General features: G+C 51.0%; 1 protein-coding gene across 2 annotated transcripts in view; it reads right to left on the bottom strand.

Moving 5' to 3' along the window:
• The window catches only part of CLEC16A (C-type lectin domain family 16, member A), a 229,142-nt gene that overhangs the window by 97,689 nt on the left and 115,879 nt on the right, over positions 1 to 15,574 (bottom strand). For both annotated transcript variants that reach the window (XM_010850663.1, XM_010850664.1), the window contains exon 18: positions 14,426 to 14,546. In XM_010850663.1, coding sequence (XP_010848965.1) covers positions 14,426 to 14,546 — 121 coding nt within the window. The remainder of the gene's footprint in view (positions 1 to 14,425; positions 14,547 to 15,574) is intronic.

Below are 15,574 nucleotides of genomic sequence, written 5' to 3'. Positions count from 1 at the left end.
GGGCCCTGCTGCCATGCCTCGGGCCTGCATGGGGCTGACGGGTCAGGAAGACGTGGTGGGGGGCGGGGTCTGGTCACATGACCCAGGAGCACCCCAGGGGTGGCTGTCCCGAGCTGGGGCAGGGTGTCACGTGGGGCCCCGTCTGCTGCCAATCTCCACATCCCAGCCATGATAAGGAGAATAATGGCCTCCAGAGATGTTGCATGCTTGACTCCCTGGAACCTGTGGAGGTTTCTTACCAAAGGGATGTCCCAGATGTGATTAAATTACAGAATCTGAGATGAGGAGATGATCTGGGTGAGCCCTGTCTAATAAGAAGAGGCTTTTGAAAGTGCCGGAGGGAGGCAGACAGGGAGGTGAGAGGAATGTGATACCAGAATGCTTCAACCCACCACAGCTGGGCTGAGGATGGAGGGGGGCCGGGAGCCAAGAGTGCAGGCTGGAAAAAGGCAAGGGAAGGACTCTGCCCTAGAGCACCCAGAAAGGAAAGCAGGCCAGTGATTTTAGCCCAGGGAGATGTCTGACCTACAGAACGGTGAGATGATAAATGTCTGTGTCTTTTCAAATCACTAAGTTTGAAGTCATTGGGCTATAGCAGCCACAGGAAACACACATATCACCCCACGTTCTAGACACAGGGTATGACCAGGTTGCCACACCACCCACACGTCTTCACTTAGGATACCCCCGCCTGGAACGTTCTCACCCAGCTTGGCTGCCTGCTGGACGCCCACTCAGAACTCCACTCAGCTCAATGGCTGGGGCTCTCAGAAGCAAGGCCTGTCCCTGTTCAGCCCTACTAAGAGCCAAGGCCACTGCTCCCTGCAGTTTCCATCGCAGCACCCATATCCACCTGCTGCTGTAAGTCCTCCCAGGATGTCCCCGGCTGCCTGGAGGGAGGGCTGTGTTAGATTCTTCCTCACGTTTCTAGCACCCAGACAGGGCCCACCACTCTATAAATGATGGACGCGATCGTGGTAGGTGAATGGAGGCAGGCTCTTTGCCCAGAGGCAAGAGTACACATTCTGGGGTCTGAATCCTGTGGGTGTGTCCTGGCTCCCCCACTTCCTGGCAGAGTAAGACCCTGGGCAGGTTATTCTACCTTCTGTGCTTGGGCTTCTTCGTCCATAAGACGGAGATAATAACAAGACCTACATGGCCAGGCTGTGAGGATTACTTTGGTTAACCCGTTTCAAATACAACATCGCCTGGCTCGAGGAAAAGGACCAACAGGTGGTGCTTATTATCATTCCTGTGGAATCCAGGAAGGGAAAGGCAGAAGCCGGGGGCCAGGGAGACCCCAGGGGGTGGCATCAAGGCTGACAAAATCTAGTCTAGAACCTTCCCGAGACACTGCCTGGCACTCACGCCTCCACACCCAGCCTCCTCCATGTGAGTCTGGTGTCAGGGCTCACTGGGCTGAAGGCGGCGGGAGGGAAGGGGGCCTGGCGTGGAACAGAGAAGGCTGTAGATTATTGTCAGTTTCACTGCTCTGGAGAATGTTACCCACCACCAGGAGGGAGGCGCATTTTTATGAGGCACTAGTTACAGGCTAAAGGTTAACTGGAGTTATTTAAATGACATGCCTATTTCCTGGCTTTGCATAGCTCTGGAAAACCCCAACTGCACTCAGAAAAAAACGGAGAGCATGTTATAAAATTCAAAGGCCTGGGTATGGGTGATGAAACAGATGAATGCAAAAGATAATCTGGATTTGCCAAGGTGAAAACCAGGAAGCTGCGTGGGGGCTTTTCTGTATGAGGATTTGGCAGGGAGAGGAAGGTCTACTTCACCTTGACCTTGGTATTAAAAAAAAACCCCAAAACCAAAAATAAAACCGGTGGCCCTGAGCAGACCAAGGGAGGAAGGAAGGGAAGATGGGATGACAACGTCTAGCTCTCAGTTATAAGCAAGACGGTTTAAATGTGGGGAGACCTGGAAAAGCAGGCTCAGCCCATTGGTTCCTGAGCCTCCTGGTCTGGCTGTCTGCTCCCGAGGCATTTTTACGACTGTGCCTGAAGCCAAGTAGGCTGGTTCCAGGCCTGGTGCTAGTTCAGGACAACTGGAGAGTTTGGAACGGGCTGGGGTTCAGTGCTGCAGAGACGGCCGGGGCGGTGAGGGTACAACCTTGCCCAGCCTGCAGGCACCAGGTAGAGTGGCAGGGCTGGGCTGGTGTGGTGGTCAGGGAGGCGTCACAGGCGCTTCCTCTCCCCAACAAGGTGTTCCAGGCTGGAGAGGAAAAGTGATCTGTCTGTCTTCATCTAAGGCAGAAGCACACCGCCTGCACGATTAACTTGCAAAAAACTCAACTGCATTCAGGAAGGGACTAGGGAGAGAAATGTTTAGCTGCCGCAACTGCTCTGGCTGCCACCCGACGGAGGGAGGTGGCAAGTGGGACTCGATGCCTCCCTCGAGGGCCCTCAGGCTCTCCTGCCTCTGCCCGAAGGGCCCTGCCCTGTAGATGCTCCCAGGTAAAGACATTTCTCCTCTTTCTCCTCCAGTGCTCAATTTCAGGTCAATTTCAGCCCTGGAGTGAAGACCAGCTGAGTTGGCTCAAAGAGAGACATGACTCTCCTACGTGGCACCTTCCCAAGGGGTCTGTAAGGGTGACTTGCATGGCACAAAGTCTCCACCTGAGAAGTAGACTGCAGAGCCTAGAGAGAGACACGGCTGCTGCATCAGGCCACAAAGCCAGCCTCCCTGGTGACGTCCGGTTGACAAGGAGGTGGGCAGGGAGAGCTCCGAGAGGGAACCAGAATTCATGGACAGCAGGAGAGCAGAGACTACGCATGGAGTTCCAGAAACTTCCTCATTCTGTCCGACCCATGGGTTTGCAACATTGGCTGCACAATGGAATCCTCCAGGGAGCGCCGACAACCAGAGAGGCTGGGGCCCATCCTCCAAACAAGTGAATCAGAACCTTCTGGGGTAGCGCCTGGGCACAGAGCATTTTTGAAACCCCTAAAGTGATGAGACAGTGGCAGAAGATGAGATGGTTGGATGGCATCACTGATTCAATGGACATGAATGTGGGCAAATTCTGGGAAATAGTAAGGGACAGGGAGGTCTGACGTGCTGCAGTCCATGGGGTTGCAAAGAGTCAGACGTGACTCAGCAACTGAACAACAAAATGGTGATTCTAAGGCACATGGAAGGTTCGGACACAGGGAGCTCTGGAGAGACCATCAGCCCCGCCCCCATCCCGTCCTGCGGCGTGAGCAGGTCCGGGGATATGTAGCTGCACGCATGGCAGCGTGGCAAGCCAATTTTCACTTCCATCTCTAGGCAGGTCAGAGTGGAAATGACAAATTTAAGTGTTTAAATGTCCCAAGATCAGTACCCTGTACATTTCTTGAAAGCTCAGCAAAGCAAACTACATTTGACATTCACTGCAAAAATCAGCATGGATGGCCTGCTGTGCCGGGAACATGGCGCCCTCCTCATGGGATCCCTGCTGTCTCCAATCAGGACTTCCTTGGGGGTCAGAGTCAGTGGTCTAGTCTACGTTATTCCAGGTGCTCCCCGTGCTCGGCTTCAACCCTTCCTTAGGGCTCTAGGTGACCGACCAGCTCCCCAGTGCTTCTGCCGCATCCGAACGGAGCATCAGTAAGAGGGAAGGTGATGGTCCCTTTGCTCCCATCCCCGGTCTTCTCCCTGGGACTGGGGTGGGCTGGAGGCTGAGGACTGGCTGAAAGCAGAGCAGCGTGAGCAGCAGGACAAGTGCCGGGGATGGGGGCACTGGGGGCCGGGGCAGGGACCTGGGGAGAGGACAGCTCAGAGCAGGTGCCTGCTCCTGTCGTGGACCTCTGGTAAAGGTCACACGCAGTCTGTCACTGCTTCAGTCTCCCCAGAGATTTGTTTTGAGATTTGTTCTGTGGTTAATCAGAAAGCAGGCCCAGAAGCCAACCCTCTGCTCCGGAGGCCTGAGCAATCACTGGATCTTGCCTCGTCCCCAGGCTGCCAGCCGAGTGGGGTGGCGGAGGTGGGCGGGGAAACTGCTGGCTTCGGGGTGAGGAGCCCCGTGTAGGCAGAGCCCCAGACAGCCTCAGCGAGTGGGGTGCTGCGAGGGATGTCTTGAAACTCAACGTTAACCCTCAACCCGGCTACCCCACGAATTTCTGTTTCCTCTGGTAGCTCACTGCTGCCACCCCCTCCAGCAGCCAGAGGTGAAGAAGTGATCAAGGAGGCTGGCTTCAGCACCCGGAGCGGGACTCGCCCCTGAACCTTGTGACCTGGAGGAGCACAGCAGGGGCGGGGGCCCAGGCAGGCCTCCGGAGGGCTCTGACAGCCACCTGATTTATGGAGGAGAGCAGAGACAAGCAGTGAAGAAGCTGCACGCCAGTCACAGGGTGGCTTCCAGAGTCCAGGTCAGGGTGGAGGTGCTGGAGGTGCTGAGTGGGAGTAAGATGCTGGATCCATCTGATGCCTGAACTGGCTGAACCTGCAGAGCTTGGTTACAGGGATGCGAGGAGTCAGAATTCTCCAAGGCTTTGGGCCCAAGTGAACACAAGGCCCACACTTCTGTTTAGTGACAGGGAGCGCCGGTCAAGTGCGAGGGCTGCTCTGTTGGGCCCCCTGACGTCTTGAGGCACTGTCAGCATGGTGGGGGGCGTCTTCCCTGGAGGTACAGAGATCTGAGGTTGGGGGGCACGGCTGTGTCAGAGCGTGACAGTGCTGGAGCCGGGACCCCCGCTGCCACCTGGGTGCCGTCCACGGTCCTGGCTGCCCTGAGATGCAGTTGCATCCACTTCCCAAGGGTGTTGACATGCCGCAGAAGATGTTCCTGGAGCAAATCTAACCCACAGGTCCCCTGAGATCAGAGAAATCAAAACCGTGGCCCCATTTTCAAATGCCTGGCAAGGACTGGGATTTGGGCTGGCGGGGGTGGGGGGGGTGGAAATACTTAAAAGTGGAACGTGCCTTCAGTGGAAATGATCATTTTTAGGCAAGGAAGGAGAAAGCTCAAAAGCCAGTCTCTACACTCAAATGCCTTATCTCCTTCAAGGCACAGGATGCAATCGAGAAATTCTGCCTTGCAGAGAGAAAAAATAATCATTTTTGTCTTTTTCGGAACTGTCTAGGACTACTTTTAATACATAACCCACAACAGAGGGCATAGCCATTAGGTGACCTTGTGATTTCAGCAGAACATGTCTCTCTAATGTAGCTCGATTATGATTGTAAGTTTATAAAAACAGGGGAAGATTACAGGAATATACATTAAACCACATCAATGAGTGCTACTGAGAAAAAAAAAAAGTCCAGTAGACAGGTACCAATCAAATAATCAATATGTAGGAAACAGCTACATCACCCTGCTTTAAGAGAACCAAATAATGTTGCAATTGGATTTGCTTTAAAATTTTCCACTTGAACAAAACTGACAGCTGTATTATAATCACATTTCCAGTCACTTTATAAGACACAAATTTCATTTCTCCATATTTCTACTTCATTTCTGAAAAGGGGCCAGCAACGTTATTCATCAGGCACATGGAGAGGCAGCCTAATTCATGGGGCAGGGGGAAAACGCTGTTAATTCCATGTTTTCCATTTCCCGAGAGAATTGGTGGTTTAACTCAAACATGATTTTTTTCTGATCAGTCTAGTTCAGGGTTCTAGTTTCAAATAAGGGTAGGGGGAAAAAAGCAGCATTTTAGTCCTTAGGTAAAATGACTTGAGATTGTTGAAATTAGGACTATCTACATTTTTAGAAAACACCAGGATGGATTTAAGATTCTTGGTATATTCTTCATATGAAAAAGTCTGTTATGAAAACCTGGCTATTCAAATATCATAGTAACAATAAACAAACATTCTTTTAATTCACAATCCAACTGTCTCAAATTACTCAGGACAGTTTTTAGAAATGCCACTTTTGTATTAATGAAAGTGCCTTAAACGTTTATGCAGAAGGGAACCCACTCTAGTATTCTTGCCTGGAAAATCACAGGGACAGAGGAGTCTGGTCGGCTACGGTCCATGGGCTTGCGAGGAGTTGGACCTGGCTGAGTGACTATGCACGCTAAAGTTTTAGTCAGTTCAGCCCAACAAGCCTCCTTGGAGCGCCTCTCACGTGATAGGTCCTGTTACCAGGGACAGAAAAACAAAGCACCAAGTGCACACTTGAGGTGTGCCTGGGGAGGGGCGAGGAGGAAGGAAGCTGGGAGGACAAGTCTGGCAAAGGCCCAGCGGTGGGGAATGGCCGGAGTGCTGTGTCTAGGAACCAGTGAGCAGCACCACAGCCAGGTGGGCTCAGAAGCAGGGAGACACAAGGCAGAGGAGGAGGCCCAGGAGCTCTGACATCTAAAGCGGGGAAGGGATGTATGAAATGGACACAGGTGGGCTAGACTTGCCTTTTGGAGGCCAGCCACACAGCAGATGGACCAGAGTGGGACAAGGCCCTGGGCTGGGACCCCCGCATGGAAGACACTGGGTGCAGAGCGTCTGGGCTGGGGAGGGGGTAGATCTGCAGGGGGGGATGGCTGCTGACCCCCAGACCCTGGGATTGGAGTAGGGTCAGGAGTGGTTCCAAGTCAACAGCTGGCAATGAGAAGAGACCCAGCATGGACCGTATTCCCTTTAAAGATAAAACACAGAGGCAGAGTACAGGCTGAAGAACCACAAAATCACACTCGCCTGAGATAGGACTTCCAAAGCCGCATCCATACTCGCCTCTCAGGTTTCACGATAACATTAGTACTCTCCAGTGTCAGTACTGAACAAACCACTTCTCTGGGGCTCCGGGCCTGAAAATGCTTGAACTAAATTGCCCTGGAGGAGCCATCAGGGTCTGAATCAAGCCTCTTTTACAGGTTTCAGTTCTTCTCCAATCAGCTGGCACCCACTTTCCTGAAAAGTCATTTTTTCCAAGAAACTTATCTAATTAACAGGGCTTTGCTGTTGGCTCAGACGGTAAAGAGTCTGCCTGCAATGTGAGATACCCAAGTTCGATCCCTGGGTTGGGAAGATCCCCTGTAGAAGGAGATGGCAACCCACCATTCTTGCCTAGAAAATCTCATGGATGGAGCAGCCTGGCAGGCTACAGTCCATGGGGTTGCAAAGAGTCAGACACAACTGAGAGACTTCACTTTCTTTCTTTCTATCTAATTAACAGGCCCATGTGGACTCCTCCACTTCTCAGTGTATCCCCTGGACAGAAACAGTCAAGGTTTCGCTTTGTCAGAGCTCCTCTGGAGCACCAGCTAGTTCAGAAAATTGTTTTGTGCCCAACGTGCAGTTTGGATGAAGAACACTAATGACTATTTCCACCAGGACAGTGTTCACATGTGGTGGAAGACGCTGAGCACTTCTGATGGGCTCACTATCAACAGAACAGTTCAACCAGGCAGTATCATCTCCCCATCTTCACAGATCGGGAGAAAGGTTCAGAAAGGTTAACTAGTTTGCTCAAGGTCACAAAGCCAGGATTCAAACCCAGAGCCCCTAATCCTAAACAAAAGCAAAAACATCACTTTGCCAACAAAGGTCTGTATAGTCAGAGCTATGGTTTTTCCAGCAGTCATGTATGGGTGTGAGAGTTGGAGCATAAAGAAGGCTGAGTGCCTAAGAATTGATGCTTTCAAACTGTGGTGCTGGAGAAGACTCTTGAGACTCCCTTGGACAGCAAGGAATCAAACCAGTCAACCCTAAAGGAAATCAACCCTGAATATTCATTGGAAGGACTGATGCTGAAGCTGAAGCTCCAGTACTTTGACCACCTGATGTGAAGAGCCAATTCATTGGAAAAAACCCTGATGCTGGGAAAGACTGAGGGAAGGAGGACAAGGGGCTCGACAGGGGATGAGATGGTTGGATGGCATCACTGACTCAATGGATGAATTTGAGCAAACTCTGGGAGATAGTGTAGGACAGGGAAGCCTGGTGTGCTACAGTCCATGGGGTTGCAAAGAGTCGGACACGACTTGGTGACTTAACAACAACAACACTCCTCATTAATTAAATGCTGATTTTCAAGGATTTGACCTGTTTCTTTCCACTTCATTAAGTTTTTATTTTGAGAAGTTTCAACTGTCAAAATAAGCGCACACGGGCCCTTGACCTAGATTCACCAGTGGTTAATATTTAGTGGCATTTGCCTCTTCTCTCACTATGCCCACACACTCACATATTTTTATTTTCTGAATCATTCCAAAGTGACAAGCAACACAGCACTTTACCCCTGAGCTCCTCGGTCTGTACTTCCTAAGAACAAGGACGCTCTCCCACAGAACCACAATGCCATCATCACGCCCAAGAAAGGTAATACTGACCTTGATTACATTATCCAATCACAGGCTACATGCAAATTTTTTCCAATTCAACCCCCAAAAGCCCCCTAAATCTATTCTGTTTTTATTCCTCAATCCAGGATCCAATCTCAGGGGACAGCTGCCAGGTCTCTTCCGTTTTGATAATCTAAAATCTAGAACTGGTCCCTGGCTTTCACTGTTCCGTTCAGTTTTGCCCAACACTTCTCCCACTTACGAAAAGTTCAAATCGAGGATCTTGTAGAATAGCCTGCATTCTGGGTTTGTTTTTCACAGTCTCTATTATTTATGCTCTTTTCTCATTCGCGCCAAGATGGGGCACATGATGAAGACTGGGCCATCAGCATAATACGGCAACATAGAGGGTTTTCCAGAAGGGACAAAATCTCAAAACTAGCCCTGGCCTTGCGAGAGAAGCAAATCAATAAGCTCACATTTTCATGGACTTACAATCCAACCACATAACTTGCTTAGGGAGCTTCACGGTACTCTTGCTGGAAACGACTCTTTAGGCATTTAGATGAGCACCGCTGGAGAGGTCCACTTTGTCTAAAAGCTCTTGCGTGCAAGGGTGCTGGGATGAAGCACAGAAAGTGTTAAAACTGGGGAAACGGGAATATATTACATTCTTATTCATTAACAAACAAAGGATAACGAAGAGGGGGGGCTTGGTCCAGGGCTCAAAGGCAGATGGAGAATTCAGAGTATGGATGCAACATGTGGGAGTCGTGGGCCTTGTAAGCACCCACAGATGTGCTTGTTCCGGGGGTGTGAGTGGTCTGCAGGTTGTGGGGGGCGCACAGCCAGACCACAGGCCTGTGGTAGAAGCATGCCTGATGTGTCTGAAGAACAGCAAGGACACAGAGAGAGCTCGGAGTATTGGGTGACGCCCAGCCTCATGGGCCCCTGTAAATATCTCTCCTCCTGGTCAGAGTAGGATGGAAGCCACTTTGAGGAGGCCTTTGAGGAGGACAGGGTCTGACTTATTTTTTAAGAGGATGACATTGGACACCGTGTCGAGAATAAACCATATGGGACGAGGCAGAAGCTGGGGACTGGTTGAGGTTTCTGCAACGGTGCAGGTGAAAAGATGATGGCAGGGCAAGCCGGGTGCTAAGGAGTGGAGCTGGGAGAGATGGCCAGATTGATCTGGAAGGAATTGCCTAGGTGTGGTGACCAGCGGGATGCTGAATTTGAGAGGAAGAGGGGAGTCAAGAAAGAGCCTCAGTTTTTTGCCCCCAAGATGGAGCAGCCTGCTGCCAACAGGGAGATGTGTGGGCTGCGTCCCCACGCCCTGCTCCCCACTGTCACTGGCTCCGGGGCCAATGCTGCAACCTAACTGGCCTCCCTGAAGTTGTGCTAGGCATTGTTCCAGGCACATCACATGTATTAACTCACTGCCTCCTCCCAGCAACTCCCATTTACACGCGAGGAAACCGAAGCATCAAGAGATTACGTTACTCATTGAAGGACACACGCTGGCAGGTGGCAAGGGGCCGAGCTAGGATTTCTCCCAGTACAGCCTGGCTCCCAAGCCTAGGCTCAGAGCCACGAGGCTACGTGGCCTCTCCAGCCCCTGGACATGGCTCATGGGCCTGTGCAGGCACTGTGTGACCCGGCAGTTCCTGTCCCAGAAGTACACAATCAGGGTAGCTGTCCTCACGGACGCCCTTTGCTGACTCCCCCTTGCACTGGAGTTGAGATCTTGTTCATCTCAGCTCCTCTCTCCCCTGCTCCTCACCTGCCAGCCACACGGGCCTGTGACACACCAAGCCCATTCTCACCTTCCACCTCCCCCTTCCCAAACTGGCAGGCCTCATCTCTGCATTTTCTTATGGAATATTCTGGCTCCCCCGGCACATGCTTCTCCAGAGGCGCTTCTCTCAGCAGCCTCTGAGGCCTTTTCTCTGATTGTTCTCTAGCCCTGGACCCCATTCATCATCTCCACAGAGCCACCTCCATCGACCCGCGATTGTGCAGTTAGCTTTTACTCCCTTACCTGTTTGTGGTCCCTTCCCTGCCCCCAGCTGGAAGCACCACAAAGCAGAGGTCAAGTCTGGCTTTATTAGTTCACTATCACTTCCCAGACCTCAGCACTGTGCCTGGCATACAGCTGAATTAATGGACGGGCTTCACTGAATGCATTTTAAAAATCAGGATACAAGACTAGGTGGGTGCTGCACATGGCATGGCTACAACTATGTCAGTTTCAAGGGCCCCTGTGGACGTTGCCTGAAGATGGCTGGCATCTCCTGAGGGTGTCCAGATGACAGAGGAATTCCCCCTGCTGTCGTCACGGCCCACGTTATCTGGTCGTAGGCAGACAGGCAGGAACCTGGTTCTTCTCTGCTTGAGTTCAGGGCATCAGTCGGCCCAGTGGTGCCTGTGCAGGAGCGCTTGCCTAGCGGCCTAGACGCAGCACAGGGTCCTTCATCTGTTCCCACACAGTCTTTTTTATTTAAGTCTTTATTGAATTTACTACAATATTACTTCTGTTTTGTGATTTCCGGTTTTTTGGCCACAAGGCATGTGGGATCTTAACTACCCAACCAAGGATCGAACCTGTACCCTCTGCACTGGAAGGCCAAAGTCTTCACCACTGGACCACCAGGAAGTGGTGGTCCTTCTTACCCCTCCCTCACCCCCAAATGATGCCATCCCATAAGTGATGAACTGGTTTAAATATTTTGGGAGGCACTCCCCAAAATGTTGTTGAAGCAGAAAATGCTAAGGCAGGGTGCCCCCCAGTATGAGTTCTGTGCCGGTTGCTCACTGGCTCTCAGTCACTGAGAACCTAGTGCGTGCCAAGCCAGGCGCCGCATGCTTCATGAACGTGATTTCATTTGATCTTCAACAGCTCTCCTGGCAAAGTCCAGTCCGGCGAGCAGTAAGACCCTGAGTGAGGTCACAAAGCTGCTTACTTTCAGCTACAGCAGGGGCTGCAAACTCAAGCGTCAATGGGGCCACGCTGGCAGAACACAGGGGAACCCAGGCTGCATCTCCAGCTCCACCTAGCGCAGTGAGGGGGCCGGGAAGCTCCCCTTTTGCAATGGTGGCAACCAGTTTAATCAAGAAGAAAAGCCCAGTCCTTATCTGTTACAGATGAGTATTTATAGACGCAGTCCCATTTGCTTTAATACACAGGGGGTGGGGGGTGGTGGTTAAAAGAGAAATGGCGGGGCCGAGGAAATGAGGCTCCACAAAAGGATAAGAACTATTGAAGCTGAAGGCTGGGCGCATGGAGACTCACAGTCTTATTCCCTCTAAAATCTAATCTCTTTTATCTAGTCAAGTCTACTCTAGTCTTCCCTTCCCACTGCCCTTCTGTTTCTCTTTCCCTCCCTCCCCTCCTTCCCTCATGGCTGCCAGTCTGTGACTCTGCCCCACGCCGCACTCCTCTCCAGTGAAAACAAAACAGGCTTTCAGTACAGTTCACTTTTTTCCAAAGGGGTGACAGCCTCTTTGATGCTCTCCGTGAGAAGCTACCTTGGCAGAGCTCGCCTGCCACACCTGGCACTGCTGGTCAGTGGATGTACGGGACGGCTTCTGAATGCGCTGATGCTGGGGTTTCTTATCGAGGTGTGACAGATTTAGTAAATACACTTAAAGCCAACTCTTCCTGCTGCATTCCTTTAAACCCATTTAAGCAGTTGGCCAACCCCAAAAACTCCTCCCTGAGTCAGCTTCCTCAAGCTTCAGGGAGACAAAACATGACCTCCTAAGAAGCAAGCCCAGTCTCCGAAATTTAGCAAATCTGAATGCCCCCACCTATACTAGGATGCTTCCGACCTTTAGTATACACAGAAGGCATTTGGTGAAATGCAAAGCATTGCTAATTTTTCCCCAATGGAAAGTGAGAAGCTCTAGCATTTAAGAATAATCACACACACAAAAAGTCAACACATGCATATCTTACTCTCATACCATATGCTCATAAAATCCATAATTCATAGTATTCTCTGGCCCGCACCCTCTTTAGCAAAGACATAATTTGCAATCATGCTGGGTAAAGACAGACAGCCATTACTTTCTTAATGGCCAACTACCCAAAAAGGCTCAGTTAAGTGATCTCAACTAGCAATCTAATCAATTAAAATTGATAAGTGAAATACTTTTAACCTTTGTTTCAGCAGGCCATTCCTAGTGGGAGGAGGCAGGGTACGTGAATTCCCAGCATAAAATTTAATTCCATTTCACGGATGCAAACATTCTTGCTGCTCTGATGGAGAGGCCCCGTTAAAGCAAACTGTTTTTCTCTCTTTCCTTGAATCCAATCAGAGAAAGATGGGTTTATGGGTCTCTCCAGCCTATGCCATCAATTTAAACCTTTACAGAAATCCCCGTGGCCATATTTCAAGGAGGAAAGGGCCACAGAAGATGGGTATAGAGCACAGAGGGGATGCAGTTTCCTTGCTCTTCCGAGAGAAAAGAAATAAAGGAGCATAAACAAAATGGAGATAAGACAAAGGAATCAGACAACCAGGCAAAAGCCATAATAATCATTTACAGAGAACCTTCCACATGTCAGGCAGTGTGCTCTTTGTATGCATCACTGGATGTGATTATCAGGCAATACTGACTCCATTTTCCTGAGCACAGTTATGTGTGAGGCACTAGACTTGGTCATCTTATGTTTCATATTACACTTCACTCAAGTCTCAAAAGAGCCCTGTAACATAATGAAGATCATCCCCATTTTCCAGGCAAGGAAACAAAAGTCGTGGTGGTTTCAATCACTTGCTTCAGAGAATACAGAGCTGGGCAGGGGCCTCTGGCTCAAAAGATACAAACCCTCCTTGGTCTGCATCATAACTGCAGGCCACACAACTGAATAGTTTTTGTCAAGACTCATTCCACTGTACACTAAAACTCGGTGAACTTTACTGGATGCAAGCTGTATTTCAATAAAGTTAATTTAAAACAAGGGCTCTCTCTCTCATCGTCCACTACAAAGTGGCTACCTGCCGTTTCTGCCTCTCCAGCTTCCAGCTCTTCTTTTCAAGTTTCTTTAGGGGTCCCCTCCTTCCTCAGCCCCAGGCGATGGGGTTCAAAAGGAGCAGGTCCCACCTTCCCAGCATCACAGCTAAGCATGTGATCTTGACCTAACCAATCAGTGAATCACATTCTGCTGATCACTGACTGGGTCAGGAACGGTCATGTGACTCAAGCTGGGCCAATGAGAGCATTGCCCTGGACTTCTATATAAGTTATAGGGAAAGAGAAGCTCTGTTTTCGTCAGGGCTGCTTAGCCAGTTCAGCAGATCTTAGAGGTGCTGATGGCCATCTTGTCACTATTTGGTGAGAGCTTTCTGGGGGATGGAGCCAGAACAAAGGAAAGAAAAGCTGAGAGAAGGAAGGTGGCGGTTTCCTGATGATATTGCTTGAGTACCTAGATCAAGCCATGCCTGAAAGAAGATCTAGCTTTTTACACTGATATCAGTGAATCTGCCTTTCTTTTTCCTTAAGTTAGTTTAAGTTGGCCTTTCTATCTCTCATAACCAAAGAATCCTAATATATCAAAATGTTACAGCAAATAACAGGAAAAAGAGAGTTATATGAATGGGAGAAGGGTTACAGGAACACAACTAGGCTTTATATTCTGTCTCCTTTAAATCTCAGTCTCACACTGAAGAGGAGAGCGCTGAGGCACTGGTTGGATGCTCAGGCTTTCAGGCTCAGCACATGGTTCTTGGGCCTCCAAAGCCTTCATCTTTACCTAAATGCTGGTGGCTTGTGTTTTTTAAAACATTCCGTTTTTTAAGCAGCCAGGATCCTTTAGTCATTAAAATCATACAGACCACCTTTAACACACACAACCAACCTCCTGGTGCTGCTATGACTATATGGAGGGCAGGGATCCCAGAGCTGTGCCCACGCCGGCTTGAGACCCCAGTCACCATGCAGAGATATTTCAGCAAAACAGCTGCGCAGCTCCCCTTGGTCTCCAGAAAGCAGGGCCCACAGACTGACTCCAAGTGTCTAGAATCTAGGGCCCCTTTTCCGAAAGTTTTGTGTAACATGCACGCTCTGTAAGTTCACGGTGATGGATCAACCCCAGTACGACATGCAGGTCACCCACGAGCCTCCCAGTGATGCGAGAGCCAGCCTGGCGGTGTCCCCCCACCCCCAACAGTGACTCAAGATGACCAACTCACTCAGGTCAAGGACGTCATCCGTTTTGATCAGGTCTTCCTCCCGCGTCAGTGGCAGCTGGGTCTCGGGCTCCCCCCGCAGTTGCAGGGACAGGGCACGGAGCATGAAGAACACCCGGATGGCCTGGACCAACAGTTCGGAGAGCAGAGAAGAGTGAAGTCATTTTGGTGAGAAGCTCCGTATGGAGAAATCACACAATGACTCTAGATTTAAAACGAACAAGACAAAGCTCACCTCTTTCAGCATCATGGTTCTGGTGCTTTCAGAGCCAAGATTTACAATAAAAAAAAGTCAAGGAGGCAGCCTTGTGCCATTACCCACAGGCTCAGGTTGGGGCCACTGTACCTCGCTGAGCACCTGTTGTTTGCCAGGACCCTCCTTCTAGGGTCACGTGACCCTCGTGGCAGCCCCGCTCGGCACTTGAGGCTCGAGACCCATGGAGGCCACGTGATCTGGCCCAAGCTCACACCTAGGGAGGGCCAGAACCAGGTCTCTTCTAACTAAACCAGCCCAAAATCTGAAAATCCAAACCATGAGGGTTTCAAGGTCCCACCAACTGAATGTGGGGGCAGGAGAGACAGAAGGTAAGATACGGGCAGGGTTCGGAGCCCGCCAGACTGCACAGCCCTTCACCTGGAGCTCTGGCCCTGTGGCCTTCCAACAGAGGCTGTGCCCTCTCAGGGCAGAGGACCTGGCACCTGGCAGGTATGCAGTGATGTCAGTGCCCCGGGAGCCCTCAGGTCTCAGCCGGGACAGAGGTGGGGATGGAGGGGGCCCCATCAGCACAGGTTCCCGGCCCATCAAGGAAGAGTCTTGGCGGACCCCAGGGTGAGCAGGCATTTCCAGAGAGTGGGAACAAAGCTGAACCCCAGGCTGGAAGCCTGGGAAGCTTGTGCAGCCTCCTCCCAGTGGTCAGTCTGCCCTGGAGGTAACTCCCCGTGAGTCCCAGGCTCGGCTGACTTGCCTACCAACCAGAGGCCAGGAAGTGGAGTGGCAGCAACGGGGCCCGTGGCCTCCAGGCCACTTGCCCTGATTGAGGGAAACAGCCCCGAGTCAGGTATGGAAGGTCTGCACTGGACTCCTAGCTCCACCGTGCTGGGCAAGGCCCCCGGCCCCACGAGTATCAGTTTTCTCCTGTGTGAGATGGGGGT

The sequence above is a fragment of the Bison bison genome, unplaced genomic scaffold (genome assembly GCF_000754665.1).
Source record: "Bison bison bison isolate TAMUID 2011002044 unplaced genomic scaffold, Bison_UMD1.0 scf7180017864293, whole genome shotgun sequence".
NCBI lineage: Eukaryota > Metazoa > Chordata > Mammalia > Artiodactyla > Bovidae > Bison > Bison bison.
Note: the sequence above shows the minus strand (reverse complement) of the source record. Positions and strands in the feature narration are given on the sequence as shown.